Consider the following 23,907-nt stretch of genomic DNA (forward strand, 5'->3'; position numbering starts at 1 on the left):
CATTTGCACAGAGCAACTTTCCTTTGCGTCCATATGGACATGGTACGCAGCGGCTCCAGCAGCACCCCGCTACCCCGTCCGTACCCCCTACCACCTCTTTGGCCAGTGAGGAGGTGCTCTTCGAGAAGTTTCTCGGCCTCATGAGGTCTCCTCAGATGGTGGTTATCATCAAAGATGCAGTCAGTGAAGTCCTGCCCGCCATGCTAGAGGCACCACAGACGCCTTCATCGGGCCCCTAGGCCCCGCTGCAGCCGCCTCCTCCGGCTCCACAGCCAACCCTGCAACCTCCACTGCCGCCTCAGCCTCCGGCTGTGGTCCCTGTACCCCAGCCTCTGGTGCCATCTACCCCTCCACAAGATCCTCCAGATCTGCTGGATACAGACGAGGAGGAGGATCTGGACATGCCCTCCTCAGCCAGGGCCTTGCATAAACGTATTGCTGGCTTGGCAGAGTTCCTGGGCCTCCCCCAACCCGAGTTCGATCAGCCGGCAGATGGGGTTCTGGCTGAAATCCTCACAAGACGCCCCTCTGCCAACACAGGGATCCACTGCAAACCGATGTAGTCTCCCTGGCCAAGAAGGGTTGGCTCAAGCCCCACTCAGTCCAGCCGGTCAACCGACGCCTGGCCGCCAAGTACAGGCAGATGGAAGGGGGGGGATACACTCTTGCTCTCGACGCATCCTCAGCCACACTCCTCTGTGATCGCTTCGGCATCACTATACTCCAAGCCCCAGTTGCCCTCAGCCTCCTCCTGTGCTGTGCTGCTAGGCAAGGAGGAGAAGATCTCGGAGGCGTACGGCAAGAAGATCTACTCCAAGGTCTCCTTGCACCTGCCTCAGGCCAACACAGATGCCATGCTGGCTGCCGCCAACCAACGGTTATGGCGAGAAATTGCTTACTTCCTCCCGGAACTCCCCACCCAATGCCAATCGCGCTTTAAGGCGGGGCTAGCGGAAGCCAAGCTCGTGGTGCACAATCTTATGGAATACACAGTGGCTCATATCGATACCTCAGGCCGTGCCACGGACATGAGAACAGCCTGGCTCCGGGCAACGAAATTCAACCCTGATGTCCAGGAGCGCATTCTAGATCTACCGTTCGAGAGGGGGGGGGGCCTCTTCCACTCCTCTACAGACAAAGAGCTGGACAAAAAGAACAGCAGCTCACAAACGGCAGTCTTTATCCATTCTTACAAAGACCACGCCCAAATCGTACACACAATCTCAGCAGTGCTCGGAGAAGGGTCGTACATGTGGAGGGTTCCACAGCTTCCAGGAACGCAGATCCAGGCAGCCGGACCACTCGCCGTCTCAGAACTGGCGCAAACAACAAAAGGGGGGGGGGGTGTGTAAGGGCTTTTTCCAGTCCCCCTCCTCAGCCTCCGAGGGAAAGAAGGCATGACACGCCCCTTCGGGTTCACATGTCTCCGGTGGGGGGGTGGGGGGGTAGGCTTGCTCTCCATGCACAATTCTGGCGCCTGAATTTCGCGAACCCCTGTATCCTCTCTGTAGTATCCACGGGGTACCGCCTTCCGATCCCAGCCGCTCCTCCCTCCTCCCCTCCCACAGGTTGAGACAGCAACTCTTTTGGTGGAGATCCAGTCGCTCGTAGAGAGCCAGGCAGTGGAGGAAGTCCCAGCCTCTCAGCAAGGCTTTGGCTTGTACTCCAGGATTTTCGCCATTCAGAAAAAGAACCAGGTGGGCCTGAGAGTTGTGCTGGACCTTTCCTCCCTCAACCTCTCCTTACCCCTGCAAAAATACAAGATGCTTACGCCAGTTTTTATAGCGGAGACATTGGACAAGGTAGACTGGATGTGCTACCTGGACCTGAAGGACGCGTACCTACACGTCCTGATTTGGCAGCCACATCGTTCTTTCCTACGGTTCAGGATCATGGGCTACCATTTCCAATATAATGTCCTTCCATTTGGTCTCAACTCGGGCCCCCAGGGTCTTTACCAGACTCATGAACGCTGTATTGGCCCTCCTCAGAGCGCAGGGCCTCTACATCTACCCATACCTCGACGACAGGCTCGTCAGGGATACATCTCCGGAAGCGGTTCACCACTCTTCCCATGCCCTTACACTGCATGACCTGGGCTTCTCGCTCAACCTCAAGAAGTCACAGCTGCTCCCTACGCAGACTGACGTTCCTGGGACTCATTTGGACACGTGCTCCAAGAAGGTTTTCCCGTTGGAAGTCAAAATCTTGGCCATCAAGAGGGCCACCGCCCACTTCCTCAGCAGAGAGGGGACCTCGGCATGGTGGTACCAACATCTCCTGGGTCTACTAGCGACGGTCCTGTTAGCCGTACCGCGCACGACACTAAGGATGAGAACGGATTCAGCTGCATTTCGCGGCCTCATGGAATCCGGAGCGGGGCTCGCAATCCGAGATGATCAACGTTCCTCCATCTCTCCACCCGGACCTAACTTGGTGGTCAATGGACTGCAACCTACGGACGGGCAAGCCCTTTCGGCCGCCCTCTCCGCAGGCCACCATCACCACAGACTCCTCGCTCGATGGCTGGGGAGCCACCCTGGACAATCTCTCGGTCCACGGTACCTGGACTCGACAGGAGCAGGAATACCACATCAATTGGCTGGAGCTGAACGCCATCTGGCTAGCGCTCAGAGCATGCCTACCACTTCTCAAGTGAAAGGTTGTCCTCATCCAGACAGGCAACTCGACCAGCATGTACTAAGTCAACAAGCAGGGAGGCATCAGATCCCCCTCCTCTGTGCAGGCTGGCGATCAGCATGTTGGAATGGGCCCTGGAAAACGACATTTACCTCTCGGCAGTCCACCTCCCGGGGGAATCCAACCTGGAGGCGGACAGGCTCAGCTGGTTGGGAGCGGACAATTAGTAGTGGCAGCTAAATGACCTTGTTATTCAGGAGATCTTCAACAGGTGCGGTCTCCCCCAAGTGTATCTCTTTGCCACCTGGCACAAGAAGAAGTGTCCCCAGTTTGCATCCTGGCAGGGTCAGGGCCCCTACGCTCTCTGGGTGACGCATTTCACCTACAGTGGACCGGCATGAAGGCCTACGCCTTTCTGCCCACTCCCCTGATCCACATGGTAATTTGCAAGATAAAGGAATCTCACCGACTCCTCATCATTGTGTTTGCTCCACTGTGGCCGGCCAGGCCATGGTTTTTGGAGCTCCTTAGCCTCTCGGAGGTGCCCCCTGTACACCTCCCGACGGGCCCAGCACATCTTCTGGCACAGCAGGGGGGCAGAATCGTCCATCCCGCGCCTGGGAAACTAGCCCTCACAGCATGGCTCCTGAGCAGGTAACGCTTCGGCACCTTAGCCTCTCACAGGCCAATCTGGAGATCATACAGGGGGCCAGGAGCAGGGCCACCAGGGCCACCAGGGCCACCAGGGCCCAGTACAAAAAAAAAATGGACCAGATTCTGCCACTGGGCACACTCCAGGTGAATCGACCCCTTGGCCTGCAGTCTGGACAACATGCTCTACTTTTCGGCGCACCTCGCTCATTCGGGCGTACAGGTGGACACTTGCCGCACATGCCATTGTGGCTTATAGGAACTCTGAGGAGGGCATCTTTTCCTCCTCCAATCCCATAGTCAAGAAACATCTGATGGGTCTCGCTAGGCTCTACCCGCCTGTCATGAGACTGCACCCTGCGTGGGACCTTAACATAGTCTTGGGCGCCCTGGCGCACAAGCCATTCGAACCAATGGCGTCCGTGGACATTAGGCTGGTCACCATCAAGACGGCCTTAATAGTCGGTCTTACCTCGGCTCACAGTCAGCGAGAGCCAGGCATTGGTCGCCTCCCAACCACATACCACCTTCACAAGGACAAGGTAGTCATGCAGACACACCCGGTATTTCTGCCCAATGTTCCATCTGCATTTCACTTGAACGAAGAAATAGTCCTTCCTACGTTCTTTCCCGATCCCAAGGATGAAGCACAGGGTGTGCTGCACTGCCTGGATGTCAGGTGTGCCCTAAAATTCTACTTGAACAGGACCAAGGGCTTCCTCAAGTCAGACGCTCTGTTAGTCAACTTCGGAGGCTCGAGGCCAGGCTATCAGTCGTCCTAAGGCCTCCATATCCGCTGGATGGTCTCTGCCGCCCTGGGGCTACAATCATTTGTAATCGCCCATACAGTATGGAGGAAAGGGGACGGGACGTAAGTAATTATAAGTTACTCACTGTAGTGACTAACATACTCTTAGTTCATAGTCCCCTTTCCTCCATACGTCCCACCAACCTCCCCCCCCCATCTAATACTGGTGTCATTAGGCAATGTTAAATCTATTGCTGACGCGTCAATGGCGACTGAGGTGTGGCGCCGATGGGCAGAGTCAGGGCAGCGCATGCTCCCTGGACGCGCCACTAGTTTAAAGGGGAAGGTTTTTTCTGTTGAAAAAGGTTCCGTCTCCCATCTCTTGGAAGGGACGCCCATACAGCATGGAGGAAAGGGGAGTATGGACGAAGAGTGCAGTACGTTAGTCACTACGGTGAGTAATTTATAATTTTCTGCTGAATGGACCAGCAGCTTTAAAATAACCATACAAGGTTGACTGCATTTATTAAATTGTAGAAGCTCAATCAGATGTAGGTTTTGTACTGTCCACGTTGCTTATATTGTTTATATGTACTTTATTTCACTTTAAACTTCAACTTAAATCTACAGCTAAATAAAATAGGCGGATTGTGTATTAATGGCTTTTTCTCAGTGATACAAACGTGTTTTTATCAACTGTTATTCTCATTAAGGTTTGATTCGTTTTGCATGAAATTATTGCATACACTTCTTGGAGGGTAGGACGCCCCCCCCCCTTGTTTATATTGATTCTCAACCCTTAAGTCCTGCCCTTTACTGGGCTGTCCCTTCTGTTACCATATCCCTTTGCCTTTCAACTGCTTAGATGTCATGATGATGGCAGGAGGGTTCTCTGTGTTTGGGCGTTCCGTGGCAGCAATTACTTCCCTTGTATCTCCCCACTTCACTGCGTTCTTGTGGTAAGTGTCATAGCATTCTGACTATTGTGGTGGTGGAGTTTATGGACTGCCGTGTGCTGTATTTACCACCTTCCTGCAAAACCCGCATAGTGTAGAGGAGGTCCAAGATATGGCCTGCACTCCGGCCACCCATTTTGAAGTACCAGGAACGTACACACCAAGATACGTGACGTATGAGTAGCAAATAAACCAGCAGAGAGCCACACTAGGGCTCTGCCCAGTGCCCATCAGATTAGCAATGCCTATTGAAGTTCCACTAACCAGACAACCATGGGCAGTAAGGTATCCATTAAGAAAACCCTACCAGCAAATGACACGAAATGAAGACTGCTTAAACACGATCCCAGAAGAAGGTCAAAAAGCCTTAATTGAAGACGAATGGTGACGTCACGAGGGCCCGGACAGAAACATAGATGAACGAACGACAACCAAAAGATGACGCATAAAGACGAAATGATCTGAATAAGGATGTAAGGAACTTAGGAGAGGCTATGTTGAACCAGACAGAGATTTAACCTGTAAAGATGGATGAAAATATCCAACCAGTTAACGCCTGTACATACACTTGAAACGCAAGAAACTAAGGAAACAGTACTGCTTGCTATGCTTAGTAGGAGAATAGAGCTGCAAGCGCCAGCTGTATATCTACCTCAATGAAGCACATTATATAGGTGCGAATCCATTTTACAAAAGCAGAATTAAACCTAGGGTGCTAGGGGTCAAACAGGCCAGGATTCATATGCCAGCACAAAGCCAGACGAAAGAGCGGAATCGAAACTCGGCAAGAGGCATCTCGTGCCTGGGAAGTAGAGGTCAAACCAAGAGAGAGGAGGACGATAAATTGGGAGAATCGAAACTTAAGAGCATAGCAGCCTGACCCGTGAAGGTCGAGATAAGGAGGCCCAGGCAGGTGGCGAGGCAGAAAGGAGAATCAAATACGCAAATAGAAGGAAAATGAAGCAGGTTCACGGTGTACCAACACGTGACCAGCCAGGCGCGAACAGGTACCCATGTCTGATGTCACCCAAAACCAAAGGATGACCTAACTTTTCCTGATAAGAAGCTACAGTTTCGAGGCCGAACACAGCCAAATAATTGACACATAGCAACAAAACACTGATTGATGGAAGGGAGGCAGGGTGAATCTTGTGGCACACTGCATCTGGGTGAACATTCTGCATGCTGCTAATTAAAGTGGAGATTTATGCTTAGGGGTGTAACTGACCCAATCACAATGGACCAAATAATCTAGGGTCCTATAGCTAGTAGAACCAATGAGACGTGGTACTTTTAGTGACGTCTGGCACGAGTGATGTGGAGGGATGGGCGTAGACGCCCACCCGATAAGTTATCCAATCCTCACACTCATTACCATATACAGATATACCACCTATACTTGTTACCTTTTCTAACCAATAGAATTGTATGACAAACTTATGAGTGTTACACGTCAATGATGATGAATTTTGACTATAACTATTGCTGTGTGAATGAAGATTTTGGGAGTTGCTGCGAGACGGAAGATCGCATCACTGTTGATTTCCATGTTTCCCCATTTTTTGTACTTGTCATTAAACGGATTCCCCTTTGCCAAACCATTGAGTTGTCCTCATTGATTGGTGTTGGAGTAAGAGAATCCTGCACCCCATCCACCTCAAGGTGCAGCTATCTCGTCTTAAGGTACTTGAGGGTGAGCTCTGACCCTATGGGCCCGTCAGAGTTCACTCCCCCTCCTGTACACTGCCTTCCTCGTCACAGTCTTGTTACAGCAGGTGATGCGTTTTTCTCTTCATACCCTGCTGGCCACATGGAAGAGCTATCCATCTTCTTACCCCGCCTCCACCTTCTGTAGTGCCGTTTTCGTCTCGCACCCCTGTGGTAACCATAATGTCAGCTCTGCCTTCCCTCTCGCGCTCCTCAGCACGTTGCAGGTCCTGGCGCCCTGCCGTGCAGTGTATGTGCTGCTGGTCCTCCAGACGAGTGTACTTGCTGCTCCCAGGCACTGTCTTAGCCCGTGACCAAACGCCTCAGCAAAGCATCACTGGGACTTCCCAGCTCGTGTGTAGTTATCAGTTGGAACTCCGCAGCGATGTGGTGCCAACGCTATCTTGTTCCGTTGGCTCCTCTATGCCTCCATTGTAGCCACTTTTGGTGCTGCTTTTATGTTGCTCAGGGCACAGTATGGGATTTCCAGATCCTTGGCAGTTGCGGGCTGCAGCAGACTCCGGCCTGCTGTTCACTTCGATCTGGTGTACACCCTGTGGAAGCCCCAGAACCAGTGCTTGTGGCAGTCCCGTTCCAACCTGGGCGTGAGGCGCGCACTCCCAGCATAGACACTGTTACAGTATCAGTCTCGCGTAATCCTTCTAGCATTACCAGTCAGGTGGCCCGAAGTGCCCTCGCTCGCGTCCGTGCAGGCAGTACAACACCGCCCTCAACTCTCTGCTGGGCGTCCCAGGTGCTTCCTTCTCGGCCGCTTTACAGTATCTGTGGGCGTCACGGGTGGCTCTTTCTCGTCCCCTTTATACAATATTCGTGTCTCTCTCTCTCCACTGGCAATACGGCGCGCACCCCCCAGCCTCCGTGATATTTATGAATCGTTTTAGGGCAGTGGCTGTCGCACACGGTCTTGTCCTCTGCCTCTGGTTCTTCCCCAAATACTCGCAGTGGTCACCCCTTGGTCTCCGAACTGTATGCTGCCAGGGAAATGGATGGGTTCATTCCGGCGCTGCGTGTGTTCTCGTGGCCAGGCTCTTTTCGCTCCGCCTCCTGAGCCTACTATGACAGTATGTTGCACCTGGCTCGCGCAACAATGTAGCTCCGTTGTCCGCTCTGGCCGTGGCTCATTCCTTTGTAAAGAAGCAGGCACCATTTTCATTTTGTCCGCACTGGGATCTGTGCTCACTGTCATTCATGTAACTGCTTCTCCACATCTCCGATCTTCCTGGAGAAACAATCCCCTTCTGCACTACACTTTCCCACAGCAGTATTTCCGTTTTTAGTTAGAGTGCTCTGAATTTAGCATCCGTGTGGTACAGGATCTTGCAGGATCAGCATGAGCTCTAGGCAGACACGTCCTAGCTCATGACTGCTTGGCCACTCCCCCTGTTTTCAAACTTATGTACAGGACAGAAGACACCAGTGTGATTCCTCTAACTACTTCACTCAGCCTTGCAGGAAGCGGAGAACTAAATTTCCCCACCACTACCTCTTTTCCTTCTTAACCAGTTAAGATCAGCAAAACCATTGTTTTGTGCGTTTAGAAGCATCTTCTCCCACTGGGATGTCAAGGTTTGGTCTCAAAGGACATTTTGAGCAGTCACTCAAGACCCTTGCTTCCTTTCTTTGGTGATCCTAGGTTTTGTACTCGCCATCTGCCAACAGGCCTCTTACAGCTGTTCCTAGGTGTACAAGCTACTCAAATGGGGACTGTAAAGGAAGGCGTTTAGTGAGAAGGGCTCTTGGGCTTCTACTCACACTTCTTCAAAGTTCCAAAGAAGGACATAGTAGACCTCTACTCTATCCTTGACATGTCCGATTACAACTCGTACCTTCCCCTAGAGATGTTTAAGATGGTAAAGTTGGCTCAGATCTTGTTGGCTTTTCAACTGGGGGAGTGGCTGTGTATTCTGGTCCTTCAAGATGTATACATGCATATGCACATTTAATCTTCCCACCGCCAAGATCTTCAGTATTTTTCTTCCTTCAATGTATCATCTCACCCATTGGTTTATTGGGTACATTTTAATCTACCTGAAGTATGAGGAATGGGGAGGGCATGCAGTTTTCTGTACAAGTTACTCACAGTAGGGACATGTGTAGTTCTACTCTATCGTCCCGTTGCACCCATACGGCCTGACCTCTACAACCCTTGATAAGTTGCCAGATTCTTCACTCTGATGAAAGGACTGTTGGCTGGATGGGAGCATGCATGTGTTCCTGTGCAGAGTGCATGTGCAGAGTTATGCTTCTATAAAATATTTAGAAATGCTGCTGTACATTATGTACCTTTCCCATCCCTGAAGATAGTTTATAATCCATAAGCACAGTACACAGGGAACTGTGTTCTAGGGCTACAAGTAGTGCCTACCGTGAGTAACATGTTTCTTCTCTATTAGTTAAACTGACATAGGAAGTGTAGCCATCACTTTAACCCACTGTATTGTTTCACAGTCCTGTTAAAAACATGCATTGACCTAGCGAACGGTTTTGGCTTCTGTATAAGTGTTAGGCATTTGCCAGGTACTACTATTAGATGCCCAGGTACTTGCACAATTGTGCACCTTATACAATCAATGGTCAGTTAATATCCCCACGGCAGTGCCTGGCAACTGCTTTTGTCATGCCTACACAAAAGCGCAAACTGTTGGCATTGGCAATGCTTGTTTAGATGAATGAGCAGTCTTACTGCAGAAGTTAGCCTGTAATATGCATCTCCACTATAACCAAATTAATTATATCGTACCTTCAACAGACATTTTTCTATCACATCTTGCCACAGTTTTGTTGATATATTTCTAGAAACTGTTTCACATGTAGTGGTTCATATACATCAGACCCTTGATCAGACACCTCTGTTGAAAACTATTACCATGCATATAGGTATTCCGTTCTGTTTACTTTGTGTCTAAATCTCACCTGCTGATAATATTACATTGCTTAGATATCTTTTGTGATACATCAGATTACTTGATATGGTATGTGAATATTCTGACCAAAAGTCTTAAATCACCAGAGATTTCTTATTTGGAATGATTCATTAAACTATTTTGTTCCACATAGCATTATATTGAAATCGCTCATGGTCAAATTTGTACATGAGCGTGCTTTTACATCATGCAACCTTGTTAGATCTCACTGGTGTTAAAACAGCCTGGAATATAGTATACTTGGATTAGTTGTGATACAAAACAGCATGAATCAGTTGTAGTGAATTTGAGATTTACACTTGCCACACCAACCTTCGTAGAGCAGCACTCAACAGCTTTTCCTTCCTTGTCTAAATTGAAGCTGCACACACTTCAAACGTTTATCCAAGGCACCGTTCATCCAGATACCAGACTTTGTTCTGTCGGACACTTGAGCAGTAGCAGCCAATGGACGTTCAGCTAAGGACTAGGCAATGTAAAGTCATGCGAATGAAAGTTGGCTTCAATAGAAAGCCAAAAATCAAGTTTTGCAAGCACACTGCGCAACAACACTTAATTAAAGCCAGAATGGTATAGTAATTTTTAATGAAAGCTAGAGTAGCCTGACACGTGTTTCGGGCACTTGCCCTTCCACTGAGGCTACAAGGTTTTTTGTAGTGGGCCATACAAGTTGTAGGGGCTAGAATTAAATTGAAACCATTACCTGTGGTTTGATTCGGTTGAGAACTGTAATTAGGGGAAAACGAATTGTTAAGCCAATTGCGGGACATCAAATAAAACCTGCTATTGCTGCAATATAAGCAAGAAAATTGAGGCTTTCCACTTACCCAGGGTATGGTAAGTGATTAATTAACGATTTCTCACGGGCTCCGCTGTAAATTTAATTTGATGGGCATATTAGGCATATGTTCCATTGCATTCTATTTGATGTCCCGCAATTGGCTTAACAATTCGTTTTCCCCTAATTACAGTTCTCACTAAGAACCCCTAGCTAACAAACTTTGTTTATTTTCCGCTCTTCTCTCCCTAATTGACCTTATGAATTCCGAATACACAATTGGTATGGACTTCTTTGCAATTATGTGATACATGGATGTCTTGTTTATTTCGAAATTGCTTTTAATAATTTTTTGCTTTGGCACCATGAATTGAAATGTACAATATCGTGCCATGAATGACCAAAATAATTGTTTTGTGGCCCTTCTCCTTGGTTGCCCGGTTACCTTGGGTTTATATATGTACATTGTTCAAATGCCTTGTACTACATCACTTTGCATGTACAAAAAACCTTGTAGCCTCAGTGGAAGGGCAAGTGCCCGAAACACGTGTCAGGCTACTCTAGCTTTCATTAAAAATTACTATACCATTCTGGCTTTAATTAAGTGTTGTTGCGCAGTGTGCTTGCAAAACTTGATTTTTGTTTACTTACCTGGCGGTAGATTTGGCAAATCCCACCCCCCGCATCCACCTGCAGCACCTCTCACCACACCTAATCCAACAGGTCCTTGCGCTGAACCTCGTCTTTTCCCCTCTTGCCAACCTAGTTCTTCAATAGAAAGCCCTTTGATGTTGCCATGTTTGTAGATCAGAATAGCTTTTCAGAATGTGAAACCTGCTTCCAGGTCCTGTGCATTACACTCAAAGGAATGGCCTACTGAAACTCACTTGGAATTGAGTGTCCCCCTGCCCCCCCTAACTCGACCAACTAACCTTTCTAGAGAGACAGGGGCATTGATGGCCAGAAAGTGATTAGGAAGGGGTTTCCAGCCAGCCCTGCTCCAGGTGTACCTTTTAGATCAGTATCTGGGTTTATAGGAATGCTAGCGGAAGTGACTGGTGCTTTGCATGCAGTTTATGCCAGACTAGAACCATTCAGAATTGTGTGGCAGCAGGATATGAATAGAAATCTTTAATTGTTCAATTTAAAAATATGAACATGTCAGTATACTTTTGGTTGAAAACAGATTCTCAAAGCCTCTTAATAGGTTGGATACATTTACTGAATGCCATGTGAGGTATGATACATCACACCTTTAACATCTGACTGAAAGCATTTCACAATCTGTGTATACCTCTTATCTCTCCCTCTCTATGAGGAGTGTAAGGGTCACAATTATAGGGTGTGTGGGCTAAAAGTGCATTTTCCCCATCCTAATTGGATAGAGTTGTTCCATTGCGCATAGAAAAAGCGATTGAAAACGTTTCATCAAATTTGGAACACAGATTGCACACCATCTTTTCCAGATGCAGGAAATTTGATTATGGGATTTTCCCAAGCAAAACCCTCAGTGTTTTATTCTAGTCTGCAGCAGTCTTTATTTGGTGTTTAATATAAACAAGCAAATGATTGAGAAGGAGGCTTGTGTATATATAGACACGCAATTCATTCGCTCTGCTGTGTTTCCTTGGCTAGCTGTTTTGGGTAAAAATGTAATAGTTCAGTTTGGCCTCAAATGCAAACAGTGAAGCCAATCGTATGGAGACTGATGTTCGGTTCTATTGCAGAGCCCTGCATTCTTCCATTACCTTTTGTCTTGCCATCATGTAACCATTTGTTAAACATGATGCACTTTGCGTCACCCTATCCTGATGAAACTGTGTTAAGACATCATGGACTGTTCACCATAGTGCCCAAGGCTCCACACAAGGCCATCAGCGATGAAGTGCTAATTTCCTGCATGTCGCAGATGCCTGCTTAAACATAATTGTTAACAGACAAAATAGCCCCGGTCCTGTAAGAAAATGTCCCCAACATCTGATAAATGAAGGACAAACCCTGTTTAAATATTTTAGCGGATTTGAGATGCTTTAGTGTCTGGCATGGGAGGTTTCCCATTGAATCCTAACTCAATGGAGTGTGAAAGGGAATAGCAGTGTGGTATTACAGCTGGTAATTCAATTCAGTGAGTGGGGTATGACAGTAAACTGACATGCAATAATTGGCTAACAGAGGGACAAATGGTTGGAATTCAAAGAATAAATGAATGAGTCTTGAGAGAAGAATGGATGGATTCTTTGGTTGGGAATACTCAACTCAAGTTGGGGCAACAGTATGGAGGGATGCGTGTTGACAAATTCATAGTATTTTTGGGGAGTTTTTATTTTTTTAGACAGTGGCAGACATTGGACGGTTGTCTAAAAATGAGTGTAGAAGATTGGCCGGCCACTCTGGCTTTGCTGCTGTGCTTCCATTGTCCGATTTCCCTTTTTTTTAGCACTGTAAGGCACAGTGCCGCTCATACAAATGCTGCTTTCTTTGCTGCCTTCTAATTTTCTATGCATGTGGCTTTCTTTATGTTCACTCTTCACTTGGCTATACCGTGCATGTGTGAGCTCTGGGTGGAAGGATCCTGGCGACAAATGTCAATTGCAAAGTGGGTCAACAGTTCAGGTTCTTCAGCTGCTCCCTATAATTCCTGTTTCATAATCATTATTGGTCTTATTACAGCTCATCCGCCTTCTCGCTTTCAGTTAATGTGCCCCGTAAGACACTCTTTTTCAGCCAGTCCAGTCACCATTGGCCGGCGCACCCCTGTCCAATTAGTACATCTGTTGTGTTACTCGCATCCTTGTTCTCAGGTGCTGGAACTGGCTAACCTAGATATAGACCTTTCCCTCCAACAACGCACAGTCTAAACCTCTGAGTGACCCTGAGTATGTTGGTTGCATAACTCTTCAGTAGGCTGGTGTTGGGATAGCTCCCACTCCCCTGTGGCCACCCTGTGTAATATCCCTCTACATAATCCCTTTGGTTCCTAGGGAGAAGAAATCATGCAAACAGCCGACTTCATTTCGTTAAGATGCCATGTGGGCAGACCTACCTGAACTGAATGCATTTGCGATGAAAGCATTAATGCCAGGGGATAATCAGTCCCCTGGTGAAGGACCGGCTTCCTGAAGAGGTGCACTGTTACAGTGGGTGGTTTCTCTCAGGCAGTTTTGTGTTTTCCATGGACTACTGTGAACATGCATCTCTTTGATGGTGGGTGTACAGCATTGTCCTCTGGAATCTTTGGTGTGATGCTTTTGTGAAGCTTTACTCTATTAGCTTATTTACCAGTGTCTTTGGCCTGTACTGTGATCAGTGTGTGTGATTGGTTTCCTCACTGTAGTGTGTCCAGTGAGTCCCTTGTTGCTTTCAGACTGTTACCACCAGTCCTGTCTTTGTTCTCTGCAGCAGCCACTATGTTTAAAGGCTTTTCTTGTGCTTAATGTGTCTTTGCAATTTGTCCAAGCCGTTACCTGCTTACAGCTTCTCTTGTGTCTCATCATGTGGTCCGCTGGACTACTGCTATGATGGATATATGCACCCTGTTGTTGGCCTCAAACAACATGTCTTACGATACAGCATTAGAGTTGGGTTTTGCTTTAAGGCAGTAACTTTTGGCCTGGATGAAATTTAATTTGTTGAATTTAAAAGGTGAGTGGCATGTTTTGTGTTGGCAACCCTTTATTTTCCAGAAAGCCAATGCAAATTTGTTAGCAGCGTGGGATCTAGTGCACACTCAGTTTCCCACCAACTGAAAATGCTTAAGACTATTTTCTATGGCTCCCATTTGTGAACTTTTTCTTCCTTAACCGCTTTTGTGAAAAAGATCATGTTCATATATTCTGATTTTTCAGTTGCAAATCTCCTTCGTTGTAGCTCAATGTGCGGTTTGCCAAATGCCAATTTCCTTTTGTGTGCACCTGCTCGACTGGTTTGGGGCACAACTCCCTTGAAGGCTCCTTCGGGAATGTGAGATTTACTGCCAAGATTTTTTGGAGAATATTTGCCTCGTGCAGTTACAAAGTGTAGCCAGACAATGGCAGTGAAGTAGCAAATCAGAAATATGTTGCCAACAATTGAACAGTATTTCCTGCGGCTATGCTTTTTTTCTGAACTCTTTTTAGAGCTGTATGAGTAGAGTGCACACAAACGGAGCCTATACTTAAGGCACATACATTTTTTAGGCTGTTGTGACTATTTAACCTGACACTCCTGCTCCTTTGTTTGCAGAAGGAAAAAAAGGTTGGTGTCGTCCTCTTAAGACTCATCCTTTTGCATGCTTTTTGTGGATTGTGAAAGAAGGAATTGCATGGGGATTCTGAGCTGAGGAAGGTGTGAAAGGCCCAGCTTTCACACATGGCGTAACATTTCTCTTACAGCTAAGTATTGATTTCCTGGTTCCTATCCATCCCTGTTATGTGTTTGTTAGTTTGTGGCACATTTCATTTTCAAAGTGAGTCCGAAGTGCTTCCTTTCTTATCATAGAAGATGGCGATTGTTGGTGCTTTGCATTGATCAGATGGAAGACACCGCTGCCTTTTTATTTAGTGTATTGACCATAAGTGCCATCTTGGATTAAATCACTAACTAATCGTCTAAAACAGAATGTTCTGTTCCCCACTCAGCAAGAATATCCTCCTTAGATTATTCAGAACTGTTACTCTCTAGTCAGGGATACATGGGTGGCATTTAGAGATCCCACACTTTTGCTGTGTAGTTGGATTCCCTGGTGAGCCTTTGTTTGGTACCTTGCTGGAACGTTTGCTTGGTGAAAATTTCTTTGAAAAGCTGTGATGTGATACACTTTTGAAGCCATTTTCTTGGGTCCCTTGTTGAAAGATTAGTTGCATTTGTGGTGTCTGCTCAACTTCTTTTCTGATGAATTGGTGTTTAGTTGACCAGTCTTTTCTTTTCAGGCTTGGATTTGTGGCATATTTGCCCATTTCTTTGAGTTTGGACCCTTGGCTAATGGCCTTTTATGTGACGTTTGGAAAAGGACATCTTTTGACTAATTGTTTGGAACATTCTTGGCAGCACCTTGTTCTTGGGTTTTGGTTTGGTACTTAGATGCTAGGTTCCTTGTGTTTTGTATTTCCTTTGGTTTGGTGAATTGTAGTCCTATTGTTTGTGTTAACATCTGTATGATGGTAATGCACTATCTGCATTGATGATTGACATGCAAGTTCTGCGTGCTACTTGTGATCAATAGAAATTCTGATGTTTGTCAAATGAGCCTTAGCGCAAATGTAAGCAGTTGGAGCCCTGCCTCTGTGCTGTAGCATTTTCCCAGAAAGCTTAGCAATATCTAAAGTAATTTTGCATTTGTTAAACCCTAATAGAAAGTATTAACCACCCCTTCTCCTCCCCTAAAAGTAATCCTCTCCCTTACATCCTCACCCCTGCACACACCCTCATCACTTACTTCTCACCCAATGCATGCTCTCTCTTCCATGACTGGCTGTTCCCTTCTTTTGGTGGCGGGTTCCTGCTCTGACTCTGGCAGACTGACTAGTAAGCTGGGGCGCTCCGAGAGCCTGCATATGTGCGAGCGGAAGCGGTCTCAGCGGGGCTCATCCAAGGGCAAGCAGCCCCGCTCCCGAAGTGACGTGGACTTGGAGGCTGCAGCCAGTGCAACAATTCTGCAGGAGAAGCGGCAGCAGTCCACTCTGAAGCACAGCAGCCTGACGTAGGTGTTTCTGATGGGCATCCTGGAGGGCGGAGGGATTACTTACCTGGGAAAATTTAAAATGTGTGCAGGCTCAGTCCGGATAGTAGTGTCATCTGAAAGGTTATCATGCACCATGGCACATTTACTTCATAAACTGAAACTAGCAATTCTGCACAAAGCGCATTGGATTTATTTTAAGAGATGTTAAAATGGACTTGTGTTGGGGATATAAAGAATTAAGGGTAGCCTCACTAACTCTGGAAAGTCAGCCTACAGATACGTTTTCAAAACAAGACCAATCACATGAAATCCTATAATAAACATTATACATCATTCCTTGAGAACTGTTACCAAGCAGAGTATTTGTTTTAAAAATAAATTGACTGAAATTGAGAATAAAGCAACCTTCCTGGTGACTAAGAAAACAAAACAATTTGTTCAGTATTCGTTTCTCGTTCATTCCAAGCACACATCCATTCTCCCCCAAAAAACATACGGACAATGCTTTTGCAGTCGCTCATAGTTGAGGTTAGGACAAATTGTCCATGGATTATCAGAAAATAATTTTTCCCATAAAATGTAGAACCCTTCCTTGGAAAATTTCACCAACATTACACTTTAGAGGCACCTGCCCCTATATGGAACTTTACTGAATTTTCATATTGGAAACAAATGTTTATTTGGTTTAGAAAAACTAAAAAATGTTTGCCCTAAATATCTCAAGATTGGCCTCTTCCTATTTTAGAGGTGGTTTTTCCATTCACTTACATTTCATCGGGTTTTGGTAGGCAACTTTGAGACCTTTAATGTGTATCTGTTTCACGTATGCGCAGAATGAATGCACATCTTCTGTATGAACTGTGCACCTATGTGTAGGTAATGTAAATGCTGTTCATGTACACTACTATACATATGAAATGTATCAGTCTGGATTGACTTTGATGGTTTTTATATGTATACGAGGCGCATATGAGATGTGAATTGTGTGCATGTATAAAATGTAACTCTTGCATGCCGCTTAAATCTATGAAAACCCCCACTTAGACATCTGTTCAATACATATAGGAGGTGTTTTAGGACGTGCATTTTAAACCAAACACTTGCACCAACATACACGCCACGTCCTCGCATGCCATTCACTTGCACACCAAACACTCCTATGCCTTACACCACACACTCATAAGGCATGCGTCTTTGCACTGCGTGTTTACACCACACACACCACTCACAATTCCGTCATAAGCCATACTGCTCACAAAAACAAAATTGAAAAAAACTGTTTTTAACAATTAAGTTTACTCTAACAAAGCAGTCTATAGCCGAAAATGTTAAGGTACAAACACACTCACTCTATAACTAAAAAATTCAACCGTGAAACTCGCATCCAATATTAGGCAGTTTACATCAATACCATAGTTCAAGTGAGTGTTCCGGTTGAATTTGTAGTGGTATAGAGAGGGTTTGTACCTGAAAGTTATTTCTACTGTTTATAAACTTCGTTTTTTGTTAGAATAAACTTAACTTCATATGAGAGAGTGGTTTATGTATGCATGCATGGATGGATGAATCAATGCTGTTTAAGTACAACAATAAAAATAGTCATTTTCTAAGAATGTCTTCTTCCATTTTGGCACCAAAGTAGGTGCGGATGTGGTTTTGTAATGCTCTATATCTCACTTGCTTAACACTGGCATATTTTGAGAGCGAGAGACAGCCAATTAAGGAACATTGTGTCGACCCAAACCGATCCTACCTGATTGTTGCAGAGAATTGACTAAATGCACCCCTTTAGTATACACATCCTTGTCATATGTGCTCACATGGAAGATAGTCCGCAAATGGAATACAGTGAAATCTCTTCCACAAAGCTTGTCTTTTGATAAATCCTGGAGGTTTTATGTCATTTCATCGACACCAGTTTTTATGACTAGTGTTTTTACGACTAGTTTTTGCCCAAAAAACTGAGTCTTTTTAAACATTATTTTTGCAGGGTTCCCCCAGCCCCCTGTCTCTACCTACTTTTATTCCTGACCCCCCCAACCTTTATATGCCCTTTACCACCCCCCAAAAAAATGTCCACGCTTTTTCTGCAAAAACTCGGAAAAACCCCATCGTAAAAACTGGTGTCAATGAAAGGACTTCGTACCATCCTTGACTACCATACGTACATGATGGCATGATGTGACATCCACCTGTTGTGTATGACTGCTATCCTTTCATCTGAGACAATGCGATTGTTAGTTTCTTGGCCAACCTTCAGGGTTTTGTAACGAAAAGATGTTAGCAAGGTCTGAGATGCACCATTTTGTGGTATATCAAGCACCTGTAAAGCATGTTTATTTGTTTGACCCTAAAGAAGACTGGACAATAAATAAATATCCTGAAATGTCAAAACCGATCATGTGACTTTTTAGAACATCAGATGGTCTCAAAACATGCAGTTGTTAAGTAAGTGATGTATGCAAAATTATAAAACCATAGTAATGTCTATTCTGGTATCAATAAGAAATTACTTCAATTACAGAATTATTGTAATTTTATTTTTGTGACCCGTCAACAATATCTCTCTGCATCTATATAAAATACATATATAGTTTGTTAATATATGGGAGGGTTGGCTTCAATGAGATGTGAATGTTGAGTGGTCTTTTGTGTTTTCTTAATCACTAGGGAGGGCAGTTAATTCTCAAAGCATTTAAAAAAAAAAAGTGGTGTGCAGCAAAAGTACTCAAGGTATCACTTATGTATGTTATGTTGTTTATGTTGTGCCCTCTCTGGAAAACTGTTTTAAGTTTTGGGTATGGCATTGCATTGATAATGTTGTTATGCAAATCCTACTTTCATGCTTACAATGCTTTCTCTACTCTCTAAGCTCTACCATTTTGCACCCATACGTTCATCTTTCATTCCATTTCTTGCATCAGATTTCTCCAAACCTCTTCCTTTTACCCTCATGATTTGTTCTGACTCCTCACTCCATTCAGTTGTGCATCATCCCTGTGCCCTTTCTATCTTGAATTCCTTCCCAAAGCTCATCAGTATAAACCTAATTTTTCCGCCTCTCGTTTGTTTTCTTCTTTGCACTGAGTTCTGCAGGATTTCCACATCTAGCTCTGCTTTAACTGTGCAGCGTTGCTGTGTCATATTCAGTGTGATGTCTGTTTTAATGACAGTTTCCTTAACTCATATCAAATTAGATTGTCTAAATGGATTACAAATATACAGATTACCCCCATAGTCATTTAAAGAAATGTAAAGTACAACAGTGCCCACTTGTGAAGATCTTGGTACAGTTGTGGTACGTGCAGAAACCTGCACTGTCTAGTTGGGTACTGGACTTTGCTCATTGTTCTTGGGGACCTGCCCAGAGTTCTTTTTGGCCTGGTGATCCTTGCATGTGGATCTGATAGGCTGGTTTATTTGGGTCACTTGTTCCTAAATGTTTTCACTCTGTGTACCCACCTTCCCGCTTTTTTGCAGCCCTGAGCCTGGAGGGGCAGGGGAAGGGGAGCCCCTGCAGTCCTTTCTGTCTCCCCAGTCTGAGGAGACTGAGCCGCGTGTTTCGGAGTTGGAGAGTGACCCGCCAAACTGGCGCGAACTTGTCGACCCAGAGACACTCCTCAGACTGAAGAAAAGTGAAGTCAAGCGGCAGGAAGTAATCAACGGTAAGTCTTACTATGTACCTCCACCAAAGTACCAATTCAGTCATCAGTCTCTTGTAAAGGATTAAGTAGCCAGTGTTGGGGAGATTTTTCATTTTCATGCCAAATCCCCTCTATCTGTGAGATCCCCAGCACTTTTTGATGAACTCCTGGATCTTTTTGTCCTGAATGAGTGGGAACCTTTTCCCCCTCATTCATTCTTTCGCTGAGACTACTAGATCCCTTGTTCATTATGTTTTTACTTTATTTTATGGAGTCATGCTTTTCACCATCATTTCTAATCCATCTGTAGTTTACATTTGCAGCACACCACACCTTTTGTGCAGAGTTGCTGAGAGCACTTCAGGCTTTCCTTTTTATATTCTTTTATTTTCCTTGTGAGAACTAATTTTTATCCTTCTTACCTTGTTCTTTTTTGAGATCAGCCCACACCACCTTATGTGGACGGTTTCAGGGTTACACTGTAGTCAGTTTCTCACAGCTTTTGTAACATTTCTGTTAGTGACCAGCATACCTGAATGGCTGGTGGCAGCGGACATATTATACCGACTTTTGTGTAATTTCTGCTCACAGGCTATCTTCGCAGCTCCAGTAATGCACAGAAGAGTCACCATTGACCCAAAATGCCATTTCTTTTGTGCTTGTCCTTTCTTGATCCTAGTTTGACTTTTGTATTTGGTGGGAATCCTTTGTGATGCCTGCCGAGGCTCCAGTGTGTCTGAGGACAGGAAGCTGGGGAGGAATCCAAAACTCTGCTGTTCTTTGTCTTCTGGCATGACAGCCTCAAACCAGTTCCAACTGGAATGCTGGCTGTCCTGCAAGGATAGTCACCCCCCAAAGTTTGAATGTAGTGTTAGGGAGAATTCTAAAAAATGTGGCAATTCCCGCCACCTTAGAGACCCCAGCAACTTTGCTGGATTTTGAGGACTTGATTTTTTCAACCCAGAGAGTGTGACCCTTTTTTCGCACTCTGTATTTTAATGTGAATTTTACCTCTGTTTCTTTTGGCTATGGAGTCTTACAAACTCCATAGGCATCCTCTTTTACATTGTGTCACACAGCACCTTCAGTACAGTGGCACAGGGAAGTCTTTTAGATTGCCCAAGGTTTAAATACCTTCTCTGCGATAAACTACTATTTCCCAGAGCAGCAAAGTGAAATTGACTTTATTTAGCATTGTACTTGCTAGACCCAGCACACCCTATCATACAATAGAGTGCTGGAGGGGTTACTTAGTATCCACTGCTGTGCCTAAATGCTCATGTAATATGTTTGTGTTCCCCTTTCCTCACAGAATGGCTGGTGGCAGTGGTTTCGATCAGAACTACCAGGGTTTGCATTTACCGCGGCTGTTCACAGCTCCGGTAACACTAACCGCATGAGCCATCTTTTTCAAAATGGTGCAGAGCCATCTTTGACAAAATGGTTCCCGGTCTTCTTTTTTTGCCATGTCTGTGTGGAAAGGTCCTTCTAGAGATTTTCTCTGTGTGCCAAACCAGGTTTGGTCTCTTTGTTCATTTCGCCTTTGGCCGGATTCAGGAGTGAAGCCCGCCGCTGGCTCCAGAGTGTCTGGGGTAGGCAGAAATTGAGGGAGGTGCCCGAAACGCCCTGTGCTTAGTCTCCTAGGAGACCCTTATGCAGTCTTTGGTGATTGGCTGGCTGCCTGTCCAGCAAGGACAGCCACCCTGCTGGGTGAGTGACAGCTAAACTGGAATGAATGGGAGAGAACTGACTAAAAGGCAAATCTTTTGGCTTGGAAGGCAGAGTCGACCACTGGAAGAAGGAACCGAAGAAGAGCTTGAAGAGGACGCCTGCTGCAACTCCTGGACCGTTGGTTTGCCCAGTGAAGCCCTGCTGCAGTGCCAAAACGCCAAGTTCGCATCGACAGAGAAGCCCCTGCAAGGACGACTTATCCCCTTGAGTTGGTGGGACCAAACAACTCCAAAGTAAGCCACCTGGACATCCTTCTCTGAGCTGGTTGAATTTCCACAGAGTTGCTGCTGGAAACCGTATAGCCAGGGAGAGTAACACCAGATTGTGTGTTGCTTTTAAGCTGGCCTAGAGCTCCAGGAAGATTTTCCAGACTCCCAGGAAGCAGGACTGACCGTGCCTGAACCCCCTCAACGGAGTGCGGGACCCCAGAAGCAAGGAAAGCCCATCTCTTCAGCCAGGAACTGCAGTGTTGCTATTTGCAGTAGACGCGAGGAGCTGAAACACTGAACAGCCACTGGTTTGAAGATTGCCGGTTGCGAGTGGTGACCGTACCATTAAGTGCAGGAGTCCCCAGAAGTCCTCCCTCTTGTCCCCACGACTGAGGCCCAGGAACAGAAGTCAGCTGCCGCACTTTTTCTTCAATACAAAGGTACAGTAAAAAGTCTGAGAGAACTTACCTCTTACTGTAGAGTTGCTTCCATCTTCTACCACTCACAAGTCTTAACGGCTTGTGGCCCTACAATTGATACTTCTTTTCTTCAAAGACTTCTAAAACATTGTGCAAAGACTTTTTTCTACTTACCTACCAGGAGTGCTTCAACCTATACAATACTTTTGCCCATTGACTTTGGCTTAGCCTATTATACTGAATGACTCTGCTAAGGGGATCCAAAAGTATTTGCCTGCTTAAGAATATTTGTGGTCTCTTGTTTGTTCAAATAATCTTTTCCTTTTACCAACTTCTAAAAGTATTCTTATGCAAACAGTAAGATATTAATGTCACCAGCACCCTAGCTATTGAAGTCACCTGAGGGTGCAGGTTGCGTCTGTGGGCCATCCCAAAAGGGTCTTTACTGATCAAGAAACTAAGAGTGAATAGTATTGAAGTGTTTTTGTGTTACTTTTTATATTGCTCCCTCCTGAAGAAGGCTTACTTTAGCTGACTGATAAATTAATAGTTGTTTATTCAAGAAACCTTGTTTGTAAGAGTTTATTTGAATACTTGTCACTGTGAATCTCTGTAACTCTCCCCTACAGCTCACATTGGCCCCTCTTGCGATAGGCCTGGCTGCTTAACACGCTACCAACATTGTGTAGTACAAGCTTATACCAAAGGTTGGCTTTCCTATACCTGTAGTCAGAGTTGTTGTATTGTTCCCAAAGGGTACAGCATACAAACTTTGCCTAACGGGCATCTCCCCCTGTCCGCCAGCACATCACCATGAAGCCTGGGTCCTTGTCCCTGAATCTTATGAAAGGACCTCAGAGCCCCACGTTTGGGCGCCACTTGAAGTGAAGGCCCTCGGCCCCATACTCCATCAAACACCAGGCATCCATGAACATTCCTCAGAGACAGAGACGAGAGAAAATCAGGTGCCCAGGAGTTTTCTCAGCAGTCTTTATTAGCTGTGGTTACAAGACACGCTCTGGAAAAACACTCAAAAACATTTAGCCTTCAATTTGCTTATATAGGCTATTTGGATGATGCAACAACAACAAATGACTACCTTAGTCAGAGTATGCTTCTGATAGGTCTTCTTAGTCAGAGAAAAAACATCCCTTCAATATTATTGGATCACTTATCTGGTGTACAGCAAGTCCACATTAGCATAGCTGGCATCCACAATTTTCTCTGACCCACAAAACTGATGAGCTTAGTTTCGACTTGGTTGGACACATTCATAACAGTCCTCAACTTCTGCCAAAAGCACCTTCATCACATCAGTGTCGACTCTTTTTCTGATTTCCGCGGTCCTGCCAAGTTAGTGCCTTATACTGTGGAGAAATAGATCAACTCTATTATATGGTGCCAAATAATACATCTGGTCTCTCAAATGGTCTGCATGAAACACATTGTGCCCTTCTCATTAACAACATAGATACATGTATCCCCTTGCTTTTATCTGGCTTCATCATTAATCTTGTCTGCTTTTCCTGCCAAGTTCAATTTTTAACTTAACCCAATTATCTCACTGCAAGATGCTGCCAAAGACTATCTCTAATGTATCAGCCTTTGTTGCTTGTCTGAAAACTCTTGGCAGGAGTCATAGTTTTTCACAACTGGCTTAGAACTGGACCCCGTTTTGTACTTTCCATTTTGAAATAGTTTTGTCTGACACTGTATTCATTCTTCAGGGAGCTATTTATTTAAGCATCTCTCACTTTGTATCCCTTATTCATGCTATATCTTTATACACTTATGGTATGTATTTGATATTCAAAACACCC

General features: G+C 45.5%; 1 protein-coding gene across 10 annotated transcripts in view; it reads left to right on the forward strand.

Annotated features, from left to right (window-relative positions):
* ARHGEF1 (Rho guanine nucleotide exchange factor 1) overlaps positions 1–23,907 on the forward strand; it is a 1,792,426-nt gene that overhangs the window by 953,439 nt on the left and 815,080 nt on the right. For 9 of the 10 annotated variants that reach the window (XM_069640923.1, XM_069640913.1, XM_069640921.1 and 6 more), the window contains 2 exons: positions 15,920–16,102; positions 19,565–19,749. In XM_069640923.1, the coding sequence (XP_069497024.1) occupies positions 15,920–16,102; positions 19,565–19,749 (368 nt within the window). The remainder of the gene's footprint in view (positions 1–15,919; positions 16,103–19,564; positions 19,750–23,907) is intronic. The other variant, XM_069640922.1, reaches the window with a different exon arrangement.

This window comes from Ambystoma mexicanum, chromosome 1q (genome assembly GCF_040938575.1).
Source record: "Ambystoma mexicanum isolate Mex_15411 chromosome 1q, UKY_AmexF1_1, whole genome shotgun sequence".
Lineage (NCBI taxonomy): Eukaryota > Metazoa > Chordata > Amphibia > Caudata > Ambystomatidae > Ambystoma > Ambystoma mexicanum.